The sequence below is a fragment of the Vicugna pacos genome, chromosome 4 (genome assembly GCF_048564905.1).
Source record: "Vicugna pacos chromosome 4, VicPac4, whole genome shotgun sequence".
In the NCBI taxonomy this organism is placed as follows: domain Eukaryota; kingdom Metazoa; phylum Chordata; class Mammalia; order Artiodactyla; family Camelidae; genus Vicugna; species Vicugna pacos.
Window position 1 is genome coordinate 2809086 of NC_132990.1, and position 24619 is coordinate 2833704.

At 42.9% G+C, this 24619-nt stretch overlaps 1 protein-coding gene across 1 annotated transcript in view; it reads left to right on the forward strand.

The window, feature by feature from the left end:
* The first annotated feature begins 3342 nt into the window (after nucleotides 1-3342).
* The window catches only part of FAM120A (family with sequence similarity 120 member A), a 98540-nt gene continuing 77263 nt past the window's right edge, over nucleotides 3343-24619 (forward strand). The window contains exons 1-2 of the mRNA XM_072959123.1: nucleotides 3343-4567; nucleotides 22163-22409. Of these exons, the coding sequence (XP_072815224.1) occupies nucleotides 3557-4567; nucleotides 22163-22409 (1258 nt within the window). The 5' untranslated portion in view covers nucleotides 3343-3556. The remainder of the gene's footprint in view (nucleotides 4568-22162; nucleotides 22410-24619) is intronic.

Genomic DNA, 24619 nt, shown 5'->3' on the forward strand with positions numbered 1-24619 from the left:
TTTGCATTTATAGAAGTTCGTTTATACTTTCCCATTGACTTACAATTTAAAACTATGACGCATACTAGTTTTAAAAAATTATGGTTGAAAGAGAAAACAAATTCACACTTCTGAAGAGAACAGGACTTTTTGCATTCTTTTTTACTGAAGTATGGTCAGTTTACAATGTTGTGCCAATTTCTGATGTACAGCATGATGTTTCAGTCATACATATATTCGTTTTCATATTCTTTTTCATTATAGTTTACTACAAGATATTGAATACAGTTTCCTGTGCTATGCAGTAGACACTTGTTTATCTGTTTTAGATAGAGTAGTTAATATCTGCAAATCTCAAACTCCCAGTTTATCCCTTCCCACCTCTTTCACCCCCTGGTAACCATAAGTTTGGAGAATAGGACTTTTAATCTACGTAACTAAAGACAAAAAGCAGTTTCTAATTTTCCAGAATACCAAAACAAAACAAAACAGCAACAAAGTCCTTAGACTATAGAGATACCTGTGTGCTCTTCCAGGTAATTTTAGTTGACAATCAATTAACAGATTAGAGCCTAGTGCTAGGTAAACATTACATGTTCAAATCCCAAACAGAGATTAATTTGCCCTCTTCCAGGGTCACAGATTGCACGCTTAGCTCTAGCCTGCTGTTCTCCTAATATATGCCCTAATTATGCTGATGGTTAATGTGAGTCTCTATCACCTTACTTGAAACACTGAAAACTTAACCTTTTATTGCTGGTGGATAGAATATTAAGTAAAGGTATCAATCTGTTATAAAACACTTGAGTTTGGGGAAAAGAATAGTGTAAATAAGGCTGGCAATATTTTCCTACTTTGAGCTGTAGATGAATTGATCAAAAATTGGTTGAAATGTGAAAGAGCTGAAAATAAGTATTCTGTCATTGGTTTTCCACACACTGGTGATTTTTGTACACCATGGGCTCACTCTCTTTGTCTATTAATCATAATTTTTTCCTGAAATTTCTTTTTGTGATTTCTATAAAGCATCGGCCCATGTCCTTTTTAGCATTTCTGTAAATTTTTCAGGTTTTTTTTTCTTGCATGTGTGGCAATCTCTTAGTGAAATTAAAAGTTTTCTCATATGTTGTAAGTGAATTGCCCTGAGATAAAGGTAGTTGGAAATATAAGTCCACAACCATTAGCTATCATATATTGTGAAACCACAAAGATATAATTTTTTAGTAAACTGTAAATATGGATGTTTGATCTCACCTTGATATTTAAAAAATTTAACTTCAACCAACCGCTGAATTTGAGCTGAGGATACAGGTTATACAAAATACTTGTCGGCCAAATCTTTTGCCAGCCACTAATAATGTTACTCAAAAACAAGAAAATTAATTTTTTAAAATGTGAACACAGAGTTACACAGGGAAAGTAGGCATAACTTTTATGTTTTATACTTACGAAAATGAATTTAAGATAACCGGTCCATGTTCTCAAGGATAAAGTCTATACAATTAGAGTACATGGAAGTAATAGTTACAAAAGTCAACATTTATCGAGCATTTGCTGGGTGGTAAGCAAATTATCTCATTTAATCCTTATAACAATCTGGGAAGTAAAAATTATTAATATCCTCATTGTGCAGATGATCGAAACCAAGGTTTAAAAAGTTTAAGTAAGTTTTGCAAGGGCACAGAGGTAGGAACACACAGATTTAAATCCTTGGTGCATCTTCTGGAAGGACGTCCTTTCCAGACCCTTAGTCGTCTCCACTAAGCTTAAGGTGAAAACAAATTTATTCTCAGAACTCCAGACATTAAAGCATTTAAAATATTAAAAGCAAGCACATTGAAAAGAACAACAGTGCATTGGAAAAGTAAATATGGAACGCAATGCTATCAGTTAAATTACAATGAGTAGTAGTTTTAAAACTACTACTAATCTTTGTGAACCAGCAGTGGATTATAGAAGGAAATTTGGATATTTGGGAGCGTTACTATTTAACGTGGCTTTACATGGCTAACTGTGTTTTTACATAACATAATCCTGGCCTCATTACTAATTTTTGTGCATGGGTAAGTGGCTTAATTTGCCATGGTCTGTTCTTTAAAAATTAAACAAACTCATCAAAATAACAAAGAGTATTTTACTTATGTATGTATCATACTGGCCTATACTTGAGGTGAAGTTATCAGAAATGAGAAAATGCACCTTGCCTTTTCAGGGACAGAGAGTATGGGGGCTTCTTGGAGCCCACATGGGTACAGGCTCCACTTGCTTTGCACCTGCTGTCTGGGCCTGCTCTACTACAGAGGTTTCTCCAGAAAAAAAAAAAAAAAAAAAGACAGGAGGGGTGGAGGTAAGTAAAAACACCACTCCCAAACGCCTCAAGAGTTCTGAGTTTATAAATGCTTCATTCTGCAAGACATTAATCTGTTTAAAAATTTTTTATTGAAGCGTAACATACCTAACAATATTAACTTCATTTAAAAACGCAGTCACTGAAGAGCTCCCAGACAGAAGTCATAAGAGGACCTCCTTTCAGAAGACGCACCAAGGATTTAAATCAGTTTCCTTAGGAGGGGATGCACCCCAGCAGAAAAGCGTTAGGGAAGATGGCCATTTCACATTTGGAACTAAATAGAAAGGAGGCATTTCACATGCTAACAGATCTATTGTTTTTAAAGTCTCTTCAGTGATTATCTGACACTAAGGCTACTTGTAAACTACATTATAAAGTGTCCCTCATTTCAGTGTCTGGGCCGTGAAGTTTGTTACTGGTGTGAAAATGATAAAGGGGAGCCTCAGGCTCCGTCAGGCAGTTGACACCACTTTGGGCTCAGAATTAGAACTACCTGTAGGGAACCCTGCTCCCTAAAAGGGAGCGCCAGTGAGGGTCTCCGCTCACACCGCTGCCCTATTTCTCCCAGAACTATAAGCACAGGGGTAGCGGGGTCAATCTGCCGCCTTTCCACCTTCCTCAGAATCAGGACACCACGCCTTGTGAAAAACAAGTCTGGAGAGTTAATTCCTAAGTTAATTAAGATACCCACGCGATTAAGGCTGAGAGAGCAGGCGATCACTTCTCAAACTTGGTAACTAGACCTGGGGACACAGCGCAGCGACTGACTCCTTTCTCCATTGGGGACAGTGGCGTCTGCCCGCTCCTCCCCCCCAGATGCACCCCGACTTCCAGGTCCTGATCAGCCTGCCCACCTTCCCCGTGCAGCCACCCCAGCCCGGGCACTGACTCCATCTTGGCGCGACTGGCTCCCCGGGACGGGACGTCTTTGGGGTGACCGGACCCCAGGGATTAGGCTTCCTCGGGTGACCAGCTCTGAAGGGACCAGACGCGCCTCCTTTGAGACCCCGAAGTGTGATGAGGCATTCTGAGGTGACTGGCTCCGGGACACGAGGCCTCCTTGGAATGACCGGTCCCAGGAACGAAGATGGGGCTTCCTTAGGGTGACCAGCGACGGGACGGGGCCTCCGCAGGGTGACCGGCTCCCAGGCGGGGACTAAGACAGGGCCGCCTCGCCGGCTTCCGGGCAGAAGACCGCCTCGGGGTGACCAGATCCCGGGAACCGGGATGGGGCCTCGTCCGGTGACCGGCTCCGGGGGACCGGGAAGGGAATGGGATGAGGCTGCTGCCACGAGATCCCCTGGGAGCTCGCGCAGCCCCAGAGGCGCCGCCTGGGCCCGGGCTCCCCATCCCCTGGCCTGGGCCTCGGGGCCCCTCGCCGGCTTGCCTTCCTCGGCCTGGGACTGTGGCTCCGGGCCGGGGGTCCCGGGCCTCCGCGTACCGGCCCCTCAGCCCGCGGCACCGCCTCTTCCGCCCCTTCCGCCGGCCCGCGTACGTCAGCTGGCGCCGCCCCGCCCCGCCGCCGCCCGCCCGCGCGAGGCCGCCTTAGCCTGGCCTGGGCCTGGAGCGGCGCACGGCGCAGGTCCCTCCCCGCCATGGCCCTGGGAGGCGGCAGCACATGGCGGCCGCAGCGGCCATGAGCGCGCCCGCGGCCCGGCCCGGCCCCCCCTAGAGCCCGCCGCCCCGGCCCCGGCCCGCGCCACGGCCCCGCCGCCCCCGGCCCCGCCGCCCCGCCGCCCCGCGCCCGCCACCGCCGCCGCCGCCATGGGCGTGCAGGGCTTCCAGGACTACATCGAGAAGCACTGCCCGAGCGCCGTGGTGCCGGTGGAGCTGCAGAAGCTGGCCCGGGGCAGCCTGGTGGGCGGCGGGCGGCAGCGGCCCCCGCACACGCCGCTGCGCCTGCTGGTGGACGCCGACAACTGCCTGCACCGCCTCTACGGCGGCTTCTACACCGACTGGGTGAGCGGCGGCCAGTGGAACCACATGCTCGGCTACCTGGCCGCGCTAGCCAAGGCCTGCTTCGGCGGCAACATCGAGCTCTTCGTCTTCTTCAACGGCGCGCTCGAGAAAGCGCGGCTGCACGAGTGGGTCAAGCGGCAGGGCAACGAGCGCCAGACGGCGCAGCAGATCGTCAGCCATGTCCAGAACAAGGGCACCCCGCCGCCCAAGGTCTGGTTCCTGCCACCAGTCTGCATGGCGCACTGCATCCGCCTGGCGCTCATCCGCTTCCACGTCAAGGTGCGGCCCGCCGGGCGGGCGGGCTGGCCGCGGTCGGCGTGGGCCGGGGGGCCGGGGGGCCGGGGGCGGGGTTGGGCCCGGGGCGGGGCGGGGGTCTGCGTGGGCGTGGGCCGGGTAGCTCGAATTCAGGCTGAGGGTGGGCTACGATCTGGAGTCTGCGGGGCCAGGGACGGAGAGGGCCAGGGGTCTGGGGTCTGGGCCTGGGTCCGGGTCTGGGGTCTGAGCAGGCCGGGATCTGGAGTTGGAGTTGGCCGGGGTCCGGGTAGGGATGTGGGCCCGGGGGCCCAGGCGCCTCTCTGCTCCGGGTCTGTGTGACCTGCTGCAAGATGGACGCGCGGCCTGAAGCCCGGCCGGCAGCTACGAGTTTCCCGGGGTCTGGAGACCTCGGCTGCCCCAGTCCGTGCGAGAAGCTTAGGACCAGCTGGATAGCTGCAGGCTTGGAGGGTAAAGTGCCATCCTCCCTGAGATGCCTGCTTGAAGCTGGCAGATTACTAACCTGAACTTTTATGAGACACTCGTTTTCGAATTCAGTAGGGCTTGAACAGCAACAGGTTTTTGTTCTGTTTGTTTTTTTTTGGGTTTTTTTTTTGTGGGAGCAAGTGGGCCAGATATCAACAGGAAGGGGTCCCCAGTCAGTAAGGTCTGCCTACTGCTGTCACCCCGACTCACCTGGGGGCAGTGAGCCCGGGCAAGGCCGGCGGAGTTGGCCTCTTGAGAACGCAGGACTGGGTCCAGGTTCTCTGTAAGATGATAGTTTTAGAGAAATTGTCTGACTTTTTTTGTGTCTTATATTTCAAAGACTCAGAATTTGTCAGTTCTGTGACTTATGAGTCTGTGTGAAAAAGTGGTTCTGTGTATCTGATGTGAGAAGAGTTCAGAGTCAGGGCAAAGAGAATGTGAATCAGAGTTTCCGGGATTTCTTTCTTTCTGCACAGTGAGGACTTGGCCACTTTGGGCTGTGCACTCAGGTAATCAGAGCTTTGACTGCCCGGCACTGTGCTGTCCCTTTGGCCAAGGCGTGTTCCACCACCCTGCAGCCGAGGCAGAGATAACATGCAAATCCGTGACCCTTGACTTAAGTTTTGAGTGCTTCCTTTTTCACTGTTCTTTTAACATTTTTAGGAGGGGGCTGTTTGGGTTTTCTGGCTTTCGCCACTCTGCCTTCCAGCATGTTTGTCATTCCTTTATTTCTGCTTGCAACTGTGCTTGATCCCAAAGTTTGTGAAATTCAAACTTCCTGACTGCTCTGCCTGCCTGTGCTGAGATGGTGGTGGTTAAGCCGAAAGTGATAGCGGAAGTCCCACCCCGATCCTGTTGCAATTGGTGACAGGGTTTCTAAGTCTGCGGGTCGAGGCTGCTGGAAGAGCGGCGATTGGTCTGTGAGTATGGCAAAGACCTGGCCTGCGTCCCCGGAGAAGTTCGGGTGAGAGCTAGGGACTGCTGCTGGCATTTTCTGCCGTGGAGCCTGGGCTCTTAGAGAAATAAGGCAGTGCCAGCTGCCAGATGTGCTCCACCTCCAGAAGATGCCTTCAGGAGTGTTAACAGTTTTATCTTGTTCAGAGATGATGGAAAAGAGAATGAGCTTTCTGGTCAAGTGGCTTTCAAATAAACCTTACTGAGGATTAGAGTCAGTGTGCATACACGGTCTCTGTATCGTTTTGAAAGAACTGCTGCTGAATTCTTTTTTGGTTGTGAAATTTCTTAATATTTATCTTTGCGCCCCTGTGAATGTCTCATTTACCTACTTAGGTCCTCAGAATCTTAAACCAGTGTCTGAGTAAGTGTTTGGAAACTAGATTTAAGATCATTTCTTCCACTTAGGTTTCTAGACACAAGATAATTTTGTCTATAATTAGTTTGCTTTAGAGAAGCTTTTAACTCCTGACGTAGAATCACAGTATAGGGTTAATTGTACAGATTAATACAGTGATGACTCAGTTCCCTGGTGGACAAATACCTGGCAGCCTCACCTTTTTGGAAAACACCTAAGAAATTTAGCTGCTAAAAGTTTCTCAGCAGTCAAATGAGAGGTCAGGAAGTTTTAATACAGTGACCCAAAAAGTAAAAAAAAGCTTTCTGTTTCCTCATTGAAGAATCAAGTTCTCTCCCTTGTAGACTGCCCTTTCCTTTTCAGATGTAGTTCTGATAAGCTTAGTTATCTGTTTCTAAACTCAGCTTGAGAAAAGGGTGCAGAGGAAAGTCTGCCAGAGACAGGAGCACCATTAATAGCAAGAAGTGACACTTCACAAGGGAGAAGATAGAAAAAGCTATAAAAAGCACACATAATTCTGGGGCTTCTTTAGAAAAGGGAAAACAACCCTGTGTACTTCAGTAACCCCTGAGGGTGTGTATGGTTTATTCTGTAAGGATGATTTAAAGCCAGAAAAATTTATGGTCAGCATTCTTTAAGGGAGTGAAGCAGTATGAACTGTTTTTAAAAGATGGCCATATTTAAAACGGTTATGGGAAGTAAAACCAGGATGGCATATCATTGCACACTTCTTAGAATGGCTCAAATAAACAGTATTGGCAAAACCAAGTCCTGGCAAGAATGCTGAGCAACTGGGATTGTCCCACATGGCTGGTGGGAATGCAAGATGGCACGCCACTGTGGAAAACAGCTCCTTGGTTTCCTATAAAGATCTCTTTACCATGTGATCCACCAGTTGTACTCCTGGGTATTTTCCTAATGAAGCTGTTGTTCACACAAATACCGTACATGAATGTTCATAGCAGTTTTATGCATAACAGCCCAAACTGGAAACAACCAAAATATCCTTTACTGGGTAAATAGGTACACTGTGGTACCTCCGTACCACTAAGCCATAAAAAGGGAGATGCTACTGATGCATGAAACAACTTGCTTGAGTCTTTACAGCTTTATGTTGAGTGAAAGTCAGGCTCAAAAGGTACGATTCTATTTATATGACATTCTTTTGAAGATAAGAATATAGTGATGGGGACCAGATGAGTGGTTGCCAGAGGGTGTGAATATGAAGGGACAGAAGGAGGGAGCTTTTGGGGGTGATGGAACTGTCCGTAACTTGATGTGGTAGCATGTTTTAAAATCACAGAACTACATCAAAAGTAAATAAAAATTAATATTACTGTATGATAATTAATATTTTTTTAAAGGTTAAATAAAAATTGGGGAAGGAATTGACACGAAAGCCTCACTGTGTATCTAATGTTGGGCACATGAGGCATCTCTCAGAAAAATATGCCATCGTATTAGCTTTCTCTAGGGTTCTGTAAACTGGCAGAAAGGCTTAATTTCCTGTCAGCTTTGTTTAGAGAAATCTTTGACTTAGAAGAGTATGTCTTTGCTAGAGTAATAATTGTATTTCTCTAACCATTGGAAGTTGGCCCATGTATCAACTAATTTTGTTCAGGCCATTAAACTGCCTGGTCTCAACTTGGCTTCTCCTTTGCTACTAGGAGCATTTCCTCTTGTGTGCCTTGAGTCATCATAACCTTTGAAACTTGGTGAAGGCCTGCTGTTTATTTAAAAATCTTGGTGGCATTAAATCCCTGGCGCTTTCCTCAGTGTTCCTGACACGAGACTTGTGGCGTTGGTGTACAGATTTATGATGGAAGTCCTTCTGATCTTATCCTGAACAGTGCTCTGGTGCATTTACTCAGATCTTACATAAAGCAGAGCTCGTGTTTTAACTCCCTGGAAGAATGTGAGATAAGACATCCCGAGATTTTGGGATGATGATCTCTTTCTTTGTGTCCTTGATGGGGAACTAATTTGTCGGGTACGGGTCCCTTGCCAGGTCCTCTCTCACAGTGCTGTCTCATTTAGCCCTCAGTGTTTTTGTCACCCAATTTATATGGGAAGAAACGGGATTGCTGATTGAGCGATATCCAAGACAAGTCACCAGTAACCTCTTCAAGAGGGAAGTGCTGTGCTGAAATCAAAGTTCAGTTTCATTGTGTAAGAATGCCATGGGGGTGTGCCTGCCACAGTTCACTCTCAGGTCAGATCTGATAGCAAAATGCCTCTACCACTGTTTCCAGGTAGAATGGGAGCTCCACGGTTTTTAGCCAGGAGGCACGGAAATCTAGCAATATGCTTTGATTCGTAAAGCCCTCAAATTGATAAAGAAATACTCAGAATTCAAAACTGACCACCTTATAACTCAAGCCAGCCATACATTTAAAATACTATTTAAAAACATGTGTTTTCTTGTAAGTGTACCAGTTTTGCAACTGGCTTATTTCACTTAGCCTAATGTCTTCAAAGTTCACCCATATTGTAACATTGTGTAATAATTTACTTCCTTTTTAAGGCTGAATGATACTCTAGTGTATGGCTGGACCACATTTGGTTTATGGATACTTGGGTTCCTTCCCCTTTTGGCTGTTGTGGATAATGAATAGTGCTGCTGTGAACATGGGTGTACAAAAATCTGTTGGTGTCCCAGCTTTCAGTTTCTTTGGGGTGTATACATGCCCAGGAGTGGAATTGCTGGATCATTTGGTAACTCTGTGTGTAATTTCTTGAGGAATCGCCATACTATTTTCCACAGCAGCTGCCTGTGTATATTTTTTATACAATATATTATGTTATAACAGTTCTAGTTTTTAACATTAATGTGATCACACATCATTCTGCAATTTATTTACTTTTATAAGTATATAAAAAAATCTTTTCATGTCTTACTGTTCTTATAGATCTTATAGTACTAATTCTTTTTAATGGCTGCATAGTGTTCCATAATTTCCCATCCCCTCCAAATGATATACACACATATAAACTTGGTAGATCCAAGAGTATACACATTCTAAAGTCTAAAAATACTATAGAGCCAACATTGCCAAATCTTCAGATCTTTGAAGAATGCCAGAGACCCAGATTTTTATTTGAAATTAATCCCATTTAAAAAACACCTCTAAGCCAAGCAAAACGGGCTTCAGCCTAGATTCAGCTCTTGAGCCACTGATTTGTGATTTCAGTGCTGATATTTATCAACAATTGTAACCCATTTCTAAATCTTACTCCCCGCCCACTCTTTTTTAGGTTTATAGTTAGACGTATAAATGGCCAGTCTGTCTCTTCCTATCTTCCTTGTTGAACCCTTTTCGATTATCAAAGTCCTTCCATTTTCTGGGGTTACTGAAATGCAATTTTTCATAAATGCCACAGTTCCCCGGACCTTTTCTGTCACATACTCTTTCTTTTCGTAATCCCCAATATTACCTCTTTTGAGGTTAATACCACGCATGTGTTCTTTCAACATCTGACAATTCCCAGCGCACAGTTTTACTCTTCTCAAAGACTTGAGCAGCTGGTTTTACGTACTGAGAGATTATTTTTACCATATCCCATTCAGCACCCAAACTGACTATTCTCGTCTCTAATCTGGCCTCAGATTACTCACCTCTAGTGACTTGTAATTTCACTTTAGCTACCCTAGAGTTTATTCCCTATAATCAGCAGGGAGATTGACACCACCTTTTAAGATTTCAGACTGTGTAGCCCCTCTGCATCCTGACCCCTACGGATACACCCTTCATTCTCTTCTTACTTTCCATCATCCTCTGTTCTCCCAGCCAGCTCTGATTTCACTTTTAGCCCTAATTGGTTTGAGCCTGGTGGTTACCCACTTCAGAGATACACTCATTACCACCTGAGTCATCCTTGGCCTTTTTATTATCCCATCCTGCCAGTCCCTGCAAAATGTCTCATCAGTTCGAGCCCAGTGGTCTTTCACCTCCACCTCTCTTTCTCATTTCTAATATCCCCAACATGTGAGCTTGCCAGGTTGACCAAAAAGGCCTACCAAGTGCCTTGCAAACCCATCGGTGGGTTTTGAAACCAAATTCCTGGGTGTTCATCAGCATTTATAACGATTGACACAGAATAAAATAGAAGAAAAAGTCGAATGCAAGACATGTTGAAGGTAAATACCATTCCATTAAACTGCCTTACAGTGGACGGTTGTCAGAATTGCCTCTGGGGCGGACTGGGCCCCCACGCCTGGTGTCACCAGTGGAGCTCACCTTGCACACATTGCCAGAGCAGCCTGCAGGGTCATTAGGTGAGGGACTTGAACCAAACCACTCATCCAGACTCCTTATTCGGGCTTTTAGACCCTCCTTCAGTCTGAACCCGTTGTACCGTCCATCAGTTTCACAGTTATTCTCTATTTGTTAAATGCTCTCAACCAGACTGTTCGCTGTTTCCCCAAGAAATGTCCGTTTCCCAGCTACCCAGCTTTGCTGATGCTGCTCCCTCTTATTGAGGTACCCCACTTCTGCTTGTCAGGATTTTACCCCTGCCTCAAAGCCCATCACAAAGCTTTAGTTAAGCTACCTGCGTATGTATCTTCTCCGCTAAACTAAGCTACTTGAGGCCAGGGACTAATTTTACTCCTCTTGGATCTCCTGTATGTTCAGTATAGGATCTCAACTTTTTAATCAGATACTTGCTTTGTTCTATTTATATAGGCAGACAAATTTCATTATTTTCTTTCAACACCTTGATCAATGGCCATTAGGTAAAGATTTATTTTCTTACCTTAAATTTCTTGCACTCTTTTCTGACTGGTTCCCAGTGATGAGTCATTATCCCTTTAGCAAACATCGAGTGCCTGTTATTGGCCAGCTGTGGAGGAATGAATATAACAGGAAAGAATGGGATCCTTTAAAGAGTTTAGTCTAGTGGGGACAGGGGTTTGCTTAACGTCATTTTCCTCGCCTCCAATGTTTGGAGCCTTCTTTGATGCCATAGGACTGTCGGTGCAGAGCAGTGAGTGGTTCTCAATAGGGGCTGGGGGCTGGTGGTCTTGGCAATGTCTAGAGACATTTTTAATTGTCACACTGAGGGCATCTGACCACAGCCATCTAGAGGTGGAGGCAAGGGACGCTGTTGAACATTCTACAATGCACATTAAAGAATGACCCATTCTCAAGTATCAGTGGTGCCAAGCCTAGGAAGTCCTGGTGTGAACACATCAAAGAATTCTAAGTTTTGGGCCTTAGTAAAGCCATATAAGTGTTTGAAATAGAGATTTCTAAGTATACCAGGAAGAGAAGTAATAAAAGAAAAATACACCTTAGTTTTCTAAATTAAAATACATACGTTTATACACCTTATCTCTATATACTTCTGGACCCATGTTGCTCTTTGTTTTGTTTTAAACAATGGGAATTTATACAATGGAAAGAAACTGATTAATACATACTGCACATTCCAGCCTTAGTAAGAAATTGACCATTGAAGTAAGTACTCTGTAAAATGAAGAGGAGTTACTTTAATTTTTTTTTAATGAGATACAATGGACACACAACATTATATTAGTTTTGGGTGTACAATGTAATGATTCAATATATGTACATATTGAGAAATGATCACAGTAAGTCCAGTTAACATCCATCACCATACATAGTTAGAATTTCTTTTTCTTGTGATAAGAATTTTTAAGATCTCTCTTAGCAGCTTTCAAATATTCAGTACAGTGTTGTTTACTACACCCTTCGTGATGTACATTACATCCCCATGACTGACTTATTTTATACCGTTGACTCGTGAACAACATGGGTTTGAACTATGCAGGCCCACTTATACATGATTTTTATTCAATAGTAAATACTGCAGTACTGCACAGCCTGTGGTTGGTTGAGTCTGTGGATACGAAACCATGGGTATGGAGGGCTGACTGTAAAGTTATACACAGATTTTTCAACTGCCTGGAAGGTTGGTTCCCCTGTCCTCCCCCTACATTGTTCAAGGGTCAACTATAACTGGAAGTTTGTATCTTTTGACCTTCTTCACCAATTTTCCCCACCCATCCCCACCTGAAGAAGAGATACTTTAGAATTGGAAAAATTAGATTTATTTCCCAGGGGGTTTATGGACAAAATTTTATAAATTGAACAGACATGAATGAATCAGAGTTCAGAAGGAAATATTCAAAAATTCTCTAAATGTGTCTATATAGCTGGCATCATTTATTTTATTTTTTACTTATGTTTATATTTTCTCTAGAAAGTAAGTCCTGTGGTGTCCACCTCTTAGAACATCACTTGGCATGTAGTAGAAATTCAAAATATATTTGATAAATGGACAAATAAATCGATTTCAGACTCACCAGTTACTCAAGTCTCCTGTGCATGGCAGTGTGATGGCAGAAAGATGGCAGAAAGTTTATTCAAACCCAGGGTCTAGTCATTTCTACAGATAAGTAGTCTCAGCTTGGCCACCTGGTGCAGAGGCTTTGTCTCTGAGTGAGCCCTTCATGCTTCTAAATTTAGGAGCCGTGTTGACGACATAAAAGGGGTGACTGCTTAGGGAAATAGGCTGAATTTAGCCATCTTTCCACCCCTTATTCCTCATTCTATCAAACCTTGTTTCTAGGCTTCTTAGGGCCAGTATACAGTTGAACTTGGCACACTGACCTTCCTGCAAAGGTGATGGTAAATCCATAGCAACTAAGGGTCTGTGATCTAGAAGCGTGCTCCTTTTGTGCCCTGCTTACTTGGCATTTCCCACTCGTCTCTGGAATAAATGTATTTCTTTGGAAAAACTGAAGCTACCCTGTTGGTATTTGGCTGATTAGTGCAGGAAAGTGCTGAAAGGAGTGTTGTTGGGGGATTGCGTTTTCATAGGTCTGGAGTGGTGTTGTCTGTCTGCATGAGCACGAGAGCCAGCCAGTCCAGGCTGGGAGGGCCTCACTTGACTGCTTAGATGAGCACAGGTACCATGGTTTTTCAGTCTCCCGAACCTATGTGGGCCATAAAAGATTTTAATAAAGAGTTTGCGAGTGTCACCACTTTGAAATAAATTGCATCAGTCTAAGATTACTTTTTATAAATTCTGAAATTTACAGTTTTGATGTATTTTGGAATTAGATTTTTAACAAAAATAGTATTGCTAGGAGTTAGCTGAATCATTAGGAAATTAATATAGTGGGCTAAATGGACAGTGAATACAAATAATGTTGGTGTTTCTACTCTCCTATCATTTTATTTTTTTATTTAAAAAATTTATAAAGTTTAATTTGCATTTCTTTTATGATATCCACTCTTATTTTTTTATTTCTTTAGCAGAGAAAGAAAACAGTTTTATTATTGAATAAGCATTGAGCCAGATTACAATTGCATCGTAGGCAACCTGCTAAAGAGATTGCAAAGAAAGAAATCCCACCTTTTTATGTAGGCTGGCAGATACAATCCCTGACATATATGCTAATATCATTATCCAAAGGAAAAGTAAAACTTCTGTTTTTAGGACAAGTAGGAAGTTATGTCTTGGCGCCAAGTGCCTAGGATTTCCAAAAAGACAGGGAGATGGGGTGCTACCTCTTTTCATTATTATATATTTTTATTTTTTAAAATTGTGGCAAACTATACATAGCAAAAATTGTACTGTTTTAACCATTGTTAAGTGTACAGTTTAGTGAAATTGTACAGTCTTTCCTTGGGTATATGCAGGGGACTGGTTCCAGGAACTCCTTTAGATGGCAGAATCCAAGGATGTAAAATCTCTTACGTAAAATGGCATGGTACAGTGGATGTTGTCGGCCCCCTGTAAAACCTGTGGTTTCGCATCTGCTGATGTGAAGGGCTGACTGACTGTACATTTACGCTGTTGTGCAACCATCACTACCATTTATCTCCGGAAAGTTCTCTTCTTCTCAAACTGAAACAGTCCTCACTGAACGCTAACTCTCCATTCCCCTCTGCCGACCTCTGGCAGCCAGCATCCTACTTGATTGTCTCTGTCAGTGTGACTGCTCAAGGCACCTTTTCTGAATGGAATCAAACATAATTTCTTTTTGTAACTGGCTTATTTCACTGAGCATGGTGTCCTCGAGGTTCATCCATGTTGTAGCATGTGTCAGAATTTCCTTCCGTTTCAAGGCTGAATAATATTCTATTGTGTTGGATAGACCACATTTTGCTGATCTGTTCATCAGTCATTGGCCCCTGGGTTGCTTTTACCTTTTGGCTATTGTGAACAATATTGCTATGAAGATGGGGATGCAAATACCTGTTTGAGTCCCTGCTTTCAATTCTTTGGGATGTATTTCCAGAACAGCATCTGCCCCATTTTACATTCCCATCAGCAATGTGTGAGGGTTTCAGTTTCTCCACATCCTCACCAACACTTGCTTATTTCTGTTTTGTTTTTTTATGTAGTATCCATCCTAATATGTGAAATGGTATTTCATTGTGGTTTTGATTTACATTTCCCTATGATCAGTGAAGTTGAGAATCTCTTTATGTGCACTCCTTTATTTTAAAAGAAATTGTTTATCCTTGCTTTTTATAAGATCACTGCAACTAATTCTTTATTCTATAAGACTAGTAATAACCAAGAGCTATATAAGGTAAGAAGTTTATTCAACGATGACTTCAGATTTCCCAAGGAGGAGACATTTACATTTAGAGACATTGCTAATGTGTGTCATAACATTGAAATCTCCCTTTTAAAGTGAACAGCAATACAAATCCTACACCAAATCGGCATTGACTTTCATGTATTCACTCTTTAGCTCTACTCGAGTAGGGAGTAACTCGCCTGAGTAAGTTCTACCCACTTAATACCTACTGACTTGGGTTCATCTGGATAAAGGTCAGAGCCTGATTTTTTTTTTTTTAAACAAAAGAATTTAGGTCAACTCATGTCCTCTTATGTTCAGGTTAACTTATGCCTTTTAAATATGGTAGCTGGTTGGAGCATGTCACGTTATGCCCCAAGCTTCTGTACAATTATTCTGAAGAAAAACACACCTACTTTTTTCCTTTGTATCAGAAAATCTGTTTATGACAACTCACAGTGTCATACGTCCTGCGTGAAGAGCATGAAGAAGCAGACCCTTTCTCACATGGCTTCGAAATGAATAGTAGCTGACGTTTATCGAGTGCTTTTTATTTATGAATAGATTCGGAGCTGTTCACATGTAGTAACTCAGTTAATTACTACAGCTACCCTGTGAGGTACTATTATTTTTGCAGATGATGAAATGGAAGTACAGAAACCATCGCAGTAGGCAGAGGAGTTCACCCGCCGGAGACACAAAACCTCGCTGTGCAGGGGCTTCTTCCCTGGAGGCGAGGAGTAAGTAACGGTGTTATGTTTTCATTCTTAGGGGACTTTCCCCATAGCTGCTTTGAACATTAATGAATAATTTATATGCAAAGTAAGCTTGGGAATTTTTTAGTCATCATTCCTTGTAAAAAATACTGAATTTTGATGTATCTGCCTTTTTAATGATGAAACTAAAAACTGTTGAGAAAAAGATTTCCCTAGGATTCTGCGGCAAGTAGATAGGAGCATTAAAATGATCCCAGCTAAGTACAAAATACTTCATTTGGACCAAAAATGGAGCATTTTGTCAGCTACTAAAGATCTTCTGCACTGATTGGGTTGGAGAGGTGAGGCGAGGTGTTCTGTGGTTCCCAGCTTGGTTGTAGCCACAAAAGCATGTAGCAGGTGTCAGCATTGAATGCCCTGTGCTGTGTACACAGGAGCGCTCGAATTCACCCCCTTGATCTGAAGTTGCATTTTAATGCAGTGGGGATGGCAGCCAAGGCAAAAATCAGTCAAGGCTTGGTGCCCTTAAGGTGGCGGGTGGTCTTTGGTTACGGGGTTTTCTGTAAGGAGGCGGTGATAATTCCACGTCTGGTTCGCTCTTGTTCAGAGGAGGCCCTAACCCCTTCTGTTACTATCTGTAAGTTAGGCAGGTCTCAGGGCTGGCTTTTTTAGCTTGCTTTTGTACTGTTGGGGAGTTCAAATAGAAATCATCTTCCCAACATTGTACTTCATAGTTTTTACTCGCTTCTAAAATTAGAATTAAGAGCTAGACATAACCATTTTCATCATACTGTGCCCAGTCTGAGCCAGGAGCTGGAAGGCCAGGGAGTTAGAGAAACAGAACACAGGTGATAGGGTGGAATAGACGAGATGAAATAGGAAATAGGGAAAGGCTTTCAGACCAGAAGAAAGACACATTCAAAGGAGAAAAAACTGCTGATGCCCTGTTAGGCCCTGCTTCTCGGAAGCTTCACCTCTGGAACTTCATTTTTATTTTGAATTAAATGGCTATCTCTCTGGTCCAGTGCAACCTAGGCCTTTCCCCATCCCCGCCCAAACCTTGCATCGAGTCTTCTTTTTGCTCTGTCCAGTTCTCTGCACCCAATTCTTCATTAGGCTCTTTGACACGAGTCTGGGCCTCTTACAAGTATTGCTGGTCGCTGGACTCCATTCATTCATTCATAGGTTATATATACCGTCTGTGGTCGGCTTTCCTCCGTCCCGGAGGAGTTGCAGTGTCTGGGGAAGACTTGTATTTTCATGTGGTAAGCTCTTGGACACTTCGCCTTTCAGGCCTTTTAATGCTTTATTCACCTGATGGAAATGCTTAAAACACTCTTTCAGCTAGTGTCTTGTACACTATTGACTATTTCCTTTTTAAAATAAACTTCTTACTTTGGAATAATTGAGGTTTATAGAAGAGATGTAAAGATGGTACAGAGAATTCCCGACTACCTTTCACTCAGCTTCCACACATGTTAGCATCCTTTGAGCAAGTGCAATTATGAAAACTAAGAATTAGTGTTGCTACTGTACCCTTAACTGCATTATGTGTTTCATTCAGGTTTCATCCATTTTCCACCCGTATCTTTTTCAGATGCCCTGTCGCCTTTCGGTGTCTCGTCTCCTTAGTCACCTTAGGTTTGGGGCAGGTCCCAAGCCTCTGCCTGCCTCTGGTGACCTATACCTTTGGAGAACTGATCAGGCATTTTGTAGGCTGGCCTCCAATTTGGGCTGTCTGATGTTTTCTTGTGATTTGGGGAGAATGCTCCAGAGATGCGGTGCCCTTCTGCGCCGCAGTGGTGTCTACTGGGCGTGACTTTGGTCCCCTTTGCTGGTTTGGTTCTTAGGAGGCGGTCATCCAGTGCAGCCTACATTCAGGGGGAGGGGTGGGAGTTAAACTCCACATTATCTTTTTTAATTTTTCTCCGAGGAAGATTTGTCTCTTCTTCCTCCTTTATTTCATTATTTGTTTTTGTCAGTCTGGACTCATATATTCATTGTGTACTTTGGTTATAAGCCAGTACCACGTTATTTATTTTGTTGCACAAATTCTCCCAGCATTGGTGGAACATCTTGCCACCATCTTTCAGGTGGGCCCTTGTGTGCCTCTGACAAACCCCGTCCTTTGTCTGTGGCATCATAGATGCTCCAGACTCATCTTGGATTTCCCTGCCCCGGCATCACCCATTTTTTTCAAAGGCTGTCGTCCCTTTTAGTGGAGAATGGTATTTAGAAACCAGATCGGGGTGCAGGTATCCTTTCTCCTAGGGTGTTGCTGCTTCTAGGCCCTCTGCTGATAGCTAGGAGATGTGTGTGTAGACCAACCCATGTGTACACACTCACCTCTGATGACTTCTGTGCCTGTAGGTCTGTGTTGTTGAACCTGCACCCCGGTTCTTACGGACATTTGCATGGCTAACCCAGCACCACAGGGTCACGCTAGCTTCCTCCCTTTGCGCATTTGTGACTCCGTTCTGTGACCGGGAGACACCCGGGTCATCTGCCACCCATCTACCCCAGCCGTGCACACATGAGGGTGATTGCAGAGTTGTTCACCCGCACCCCTGCCACACGCTGGTTACCAGGAGCTCATTGTTGGGTCATTGCTTCCCCTCAAAGCATTGTTTTCCAAGGTTACCTAGGGCTGCTCCTCCCAACCCCTCAGGGGGGTTATTTTAGACATTTTATAATATAATTCCATACATCTGTCAGTTTGTATTCTGTCCTGACACCACTGATATGCTGGCTATTTTTTTAAGTTGTGTTTATTAAAGTTGATTCTCTGATGAGATGTAGTCAGGTGCGCTTGTACAGATGCAGAGACTCATGTTGTATTGGTCCCCCAGACTCTCATTTAGGTGTTTCATTTCCCTCATTGCCTAACTGCTGCCCCACGCTGCTACTCTTCACCTGTTGGGAGGCACTACAGCTCTGTTCCCTTGTGGTTTTCAATGCCGTGTAGCCTTTCCTCAGAGAAAGGCATAATGGATTTTAACTGGTGGGGAACAATACTAGCATTTTAGAAGTTGAAGGAACCTGAAAGATTCGTTAATTTTACATTCCTAGCTGGGCAGACTGGGCATTAAGCCAGAACTGGAACCTAGACAGCTCTCCTCCCCATCACCATCACGCCGGTACCTAAGATAACAAAGATGAGCAGGACAAAGGGCACAGATTGCTCCACCTTACTTTAGATTTGAAGTCTCCGCTTACCTAAGGCCATGGTTCCTTTGTCTTAGGAGATTAATTCTAACAGACAACTGTTTAATGTTAGGTGTGCTTTGGGGGAGGATTAAAGTATTGTTAATCATTTGCAAAGTAGTATTGTAGTGAATTATTAATGGTTCACTCACTTTGCTTTTTAATGCCAGTCTGAAACCAAGTGTTCTGAATGAACAAGGAATTGTGTTTGGGGAAGGGGAAGTGGACGGAGGTGATTGTGGAAAGCCCGCCATCCCACTCTCCAGAGACAGATGAGACCGCTCTGTAAGTCCACTGGATGCTGGCTTCTACTGGATAGAATTTATCTTATTTATCTCTGTAAGTCGTTTAAAGACTGTTAGTAGGCCTCCGAACTGGGACCCCCAGAGTTTTTTTATTTCAGAGACAGTGCTTACTGTGTGCCAGGCACCGAGCTAGACCCTTGATATGTAGATGAGCAAGTTGCATGCCTTGTCCGACAGGTGTGAAAGGAGGGCTACCTGCCCCTCAGCGCAGCAGCACAGAGGGGTATGGCTTGTACCAGTGCTGTTTCAGCTTTTCATTAGATTATTTTTCCTTTTAAAAAGTTTTTTTTTAAAAAAAAACTGATTGCACCACCCTGCACAGCTATGTTGGTTTTTGCTTTTTCCTTTCCAGTTGTTGTCCCCACAGGCGTACTTTTTACACGTTTGTGTATACTGGTTGTTATGTTCTGAAATGGTTTTGTTTAGTATTTTGTCCTCAGCTTTTCCCAGGTTTCGCCACAATGTTGTGTAGTTGCTGTATTTACCCAGCTCCTTAACGTTAACCCTTTTTTTTTTTTTTCCCGTAGAAGCCTGCTCTTACCCTTTTTATGCTCCCAGCGTTTTTCATCGGGTACGTTGGTTTCTTAGGTATTTCCTGGAGTAAGGTTATTCCAGGGCCAACGACTATGAGTGCTTTACAGCTCTGGAAATACATTATCTATTGTTTCCCAGTGCCAACAGCCTTCCTTGAAAACCTGCCAAATTAGACCTGTCCCTGCCTGCTCTGACTCCATCACCTGCTGCTTTCCTGTGGGTCCCTGGGATGGGGCTGCAGACACATCACACTCACCTCTGGCCCGGGGTACCTGCTCTTCCCCTGCGTGAGCACCCTTTGGGGTGACCTGCTCAGGGCTGGCGCCTTCTTTCCCCACCCAGGGCTGTTGTGAGGGAGATGGGGCAACACGCCAGGAGGCACGCAGCCCAGTGATGGCGGAGAACAGGTGCCCGGGGAGGATGAGCCACGTCATCTCTTAACTGCTCTCGTCCTGGAGTTGGTTCTCAATGGCTCTCAGCCTCAGTTTCCCAGAAGAATAGGTTAATAAACTCTCCTGCAGAATACAACTGTTGAGTATATGGTACTCGACTTAGACGTTTAATTCTGCCCTATCTCTACTGGATACCTGGCTCTGGAGCAAGCAGCCAGGCTGCCTTTTCTAGAACTCCTCCAAGGGGTGTGGAGCGAGGGGGTGCTGACCTACGATCTCTTGTCACTTCAGGGCCTCTTAGGAGATTGTGCAGACTTACTATTAAAGATGCCTGGGAAACAGGAATTGCTGGTGATTTTTAAATGCCTTAAATCACTACTGTAAAGTTCTATGTAATAAAGGGATTTGCGATAGAGAACTTGGACTTGAAAGTTATCACTTCTAGATGAAGCTGGCCTAATTTTAGATGTTTTTTTTTAAACTATACTTTTCTATCTTAGTGAAAGTACACTGCTTTTAGATTAAGAGGTGAAACAATCCTCCTATACTAAGACAGAATATTGACTAATTGAATATTGTTTTATTTTCTTACACAGTAAAATATTTTTGTCAAAATATTTCTCAAGAGAAGGCAGAAAATTATTTTTCCTTTAAATATGCATCTTTAAAAGAATTGCTTTGCCTCCAAATGAGATTTCATTATAATTAACTTTCCAACAAAATTTGGTGAAAGTCAGTGAGAGATCAGTGTAACTCTACAGTGATGTCTAGTAGGTGACCATTGAACACTTGAACTTCATTTTTAAAGTATTTTTATTTTTAATTTTAATTCAGTATAGCCATACATTGGGCAGTGTAGTTTTAAGGAATTTATATTTAAGGGCACATGTGTTTTACCTTTAGGGCTCTATAGAGAGTTAACCTTCCACAGCCGAATCACCTGAGTAAGTCTAAAATTCTGTTTTCTAAAATACTTTTATCCATTGTAGAAACAAACAAACAAAAAAACCTGCCAAACTTTAGTTGGATGAATGATTTTGGGAAACAGCAGGAGAGGACGCGATTGTCTTTGACTTTATGTATTTTAGGAAAATGTGTTTCAGTGCCTTTTGGTATGTTTTTAGGAATAGAGAGATCCCGGGGGCCTTTTACTGTTCTGTGGGCGCTGCTTCTCTGCCCTCCTTAGTATGTCCCGACACCTGAGGGAGGTGGAGCTGGCCTTTCACAGAGGGAGAGCCAGTACCAGCAAAGAAGTTCAGCTTGTAGTTTTCACCACGGAAAAGGCAGTAAATTTAGAGCTAGTCTTCATGGCTGTCCTGAACCTGGCACTACCCCACCAGGCCTGGTCCTTTGCACAGAATAAACATGTGACAATTATTTGGAGGTAAACATGTCCATTCTGATTATTATCCCGTATGCTGATTGCTTCAGGTGTGTAGTAAGTAGTACACAGGTAGGTGATGGATGACCCTTGGCTTTTATTTTATTTTTTAAAAAATCCTTCTGATTGTTTTACCTATTGGATCTACTTTGAAGAAATTATTTTGTAGGGGAGGGTATAGCTCAGTGGTAGAGTGCATGCTAAGCATTCATGAGGTCCTGGGTTCAATCCCCAGTACCTCCTCTAAAAATAAACCTAATTACCTCCCCACAAATAAAATAATTAAATAATACAATAATAAATAAAATAAATTAAAAAAAGAAATTATTTTGGTTTCACTGAGAGTGGCTACATTCTTTCTCCTTCCTTCACACTTCTTTATTTTCCTTTTCTGTCTCTTTTTCCCCCACCTCTCCCTCTTTTCCTTCAAAATACTGCCACAGGGGTCAACTGGCATTGTATATTTTGAAGTAGGGTGATCTTTGAACTTGAGAAGAAATTGAAAATGAATTTACAGTCTGGATGGAGATTACTGACCAGGAGGTTTTTTCCCACTGAAATTTCTCATTTGAGCAATGTGCTGCACACTTTGCCGTGGCATTTCTGACCGTTTGGCTCTGTTGCGTATCTTCCATATCTGAAATTTGCAGAGTCTGTGCAGATAACGCCTGCATATTGAGCAAGTGCTGCAGCGGGGCCCGGCCTCTGACAAAGCGCCCCTTTCTCACCCAGGTCGCGCAGAGCATCGAGGACCATCATCAAGAAGTGATCGGTTTCTGCAGAGAAAACGGCTTCCATGGCTTGGTTGCGTACGACTCTGATTACGCGCTGTGCAACATCCCTTATTACTTCAGTGCCCACGCCCTCAAGCTGAGCCGGAATGGGAAAAGTCTCACCACAAGCCAGTACCTGATGCACGAGGTTGCCAAGCAGCTGGACCTGAACCCGAACCGCTTCCCCATCTTTGCCGCTCTGTTAGGTATGTGGGCAGTGTGAGAACTGTCTTTAGTTTTATAAAGGGGTTCTGTACTAGGAACATGTTGATTTTTTTGGTTTTTTTAATTTCAGTGCTGAAATGTTTTCGATTGTATCTTAAATTGAAAAGAACCAGGAAACGGGCTTCTCAGTAGCATTCCTTACTCAGTATTATTTTCTGGCGTCACTGACAATGTGCTGCTTTTGTTCTTCAGTGTTTGTTTATGTATTGTTCCACCCGGGCCGAGAGACTAATTTTGTGAATAAATTCCTTTAAAGTTGGAGGAAAATAACATTTAAAAATGACAAAGGTTAACACCTTATCACATGAAAATTAGACATTTAAACCTTTGGCACAAATTATGTTTGTTATAGAAGAAAATGTGCTATGAAGTTGGCACTGTCATGTTTTCCCCTCATTTTTGGGATACTCACTACTTTAAAAGAAAACAATAAAAATAAACTATTTTCACCTTGTTTCCAAAGGCTACATCTTAAGTAAATGTGTAAGTGTCTTTAAAAACTCCCTTGGAGGAATTCCTTATGCTGAATACCTAGAAAGGATGAATTTTTTTTTTTAACTGAGGTTTTATATGTTCATTTCTTTCTCTTAAAAATAACTTGCCAGTAAGTCATATATTCACCCATCACCCTGTCTGCATTTTATAGTTGTGTTCTTTCTTTTCTTTTCTGTCAGCTCCCCTTTCTTGTACTTGCAACCTGCAGGTCTCTAGCTACTTGAATATCCAGCTGTAGTTTGCTGAGAGTTTGTAAAAAGTCCGTCCATAATACAAGCAAACATATTCCAAGCAAGACCCTCCTGGGAGTAAAATCCATGAACTTCGGTGATAGGATTGGGGGCTGTTTGGGACACATAGGCCCTTTTTGAAAGACGTGTGGTCTCCAGAAAAGGGAGACCTTTTGTAACTCTATCCATTTGTATTCTGTAGAGGTCAGCAGCCTGATCCGGTTGTGTTTAAGAGGGGAATTATATTGTGGGTTAGTTTTAGAAATTCCCAATTATCAGATTTTTTAATAAACATTCCCAAAAAGTTTTGTACAACTAGAAATTACAGCGAGAGAGCCATAATTTGTCATATAGTATTTCTTGATGACGTTTCAAATTATATAGCTACAAGTCTGTCAACAAAATAATGATTTTACAAGTTGTCTTTATTTGGATTTAATCTCAGATACATGTCTTTAAGTTAGTACTTGGCTGTTTTCTGCACATTTTCTTAGGGAACTCTTCTGACGTGGGATTTGGAGGATTAAAGCTAATTTTCCAAATATATATAGTACTTTCATATTTTCAGATATTAAAGTGTAAAAGGATATTTCCTCTAATGTAAAAAAGTGATAATGTGGATGGGCACATTATGAAAAGTTTATTATTTATGCAAATGTTATACAAAATGACTTGGGCGTGTGGACTGACTTGAAATGAATGGGAAAATTGTATACCTTTAGAGTATGGATGCCTTAGCTAATTTGAGATGTGAAGATATTTGTTTATCTTAATTAAGAAACATTGAATAAATTTCAAGGGAGATAATAATGCCAACTCATACTTTTCTAGCTAAATTATTTTGTGAAATATTAAATGAAAAATAATCAGTAGTAACATTTTGAATAATTTAGGAATGAATTAATTTAGGGCTTGGAATTTCTTCCAAAAATTTTGATAAGTTATAGATAAACTCTTGTTTGGGTGAGCATTTTTATTTTAGATTTTATGTAAAAGTTGCAGTGTCCTCAAAATGAGAAAAATTGTTTTTCCTTTTTGTAATAGGAAGTATAATTTGTCCTTTTTTTACTAGGAAGTATAATTTTTCCTTTTTGTGATAGAAAGTATAGGTATATAAGTTGTTCTGTTTTAGAAAGGTTGAGTGAAATACTCATTTAAGTATTTGACCCAAGCTTTAACAGACTTTCACTGATGTTGGAATCAGCTTAATATTTTTTCGGATAGAAGCTTCAAAAACAAATCTCAGACACTTTATACTTACTTCACAGCGAAGTTCTCTGCAATCCATGAACAGCAGTGCAAAACTTAGTAACTGCACAGTTAGGACTTAGCTTTGCCTCTTCTGGACGTGGCAGTTCAGTCCATGGCAGTGTCGTGCGTTTGTGTGTTTAGAGCATTATGATTAGCACTAGCAAATGAACGCCCCTTGTTTGGCTTTCCATAGCAGCTGTTTAATGAATTACTCA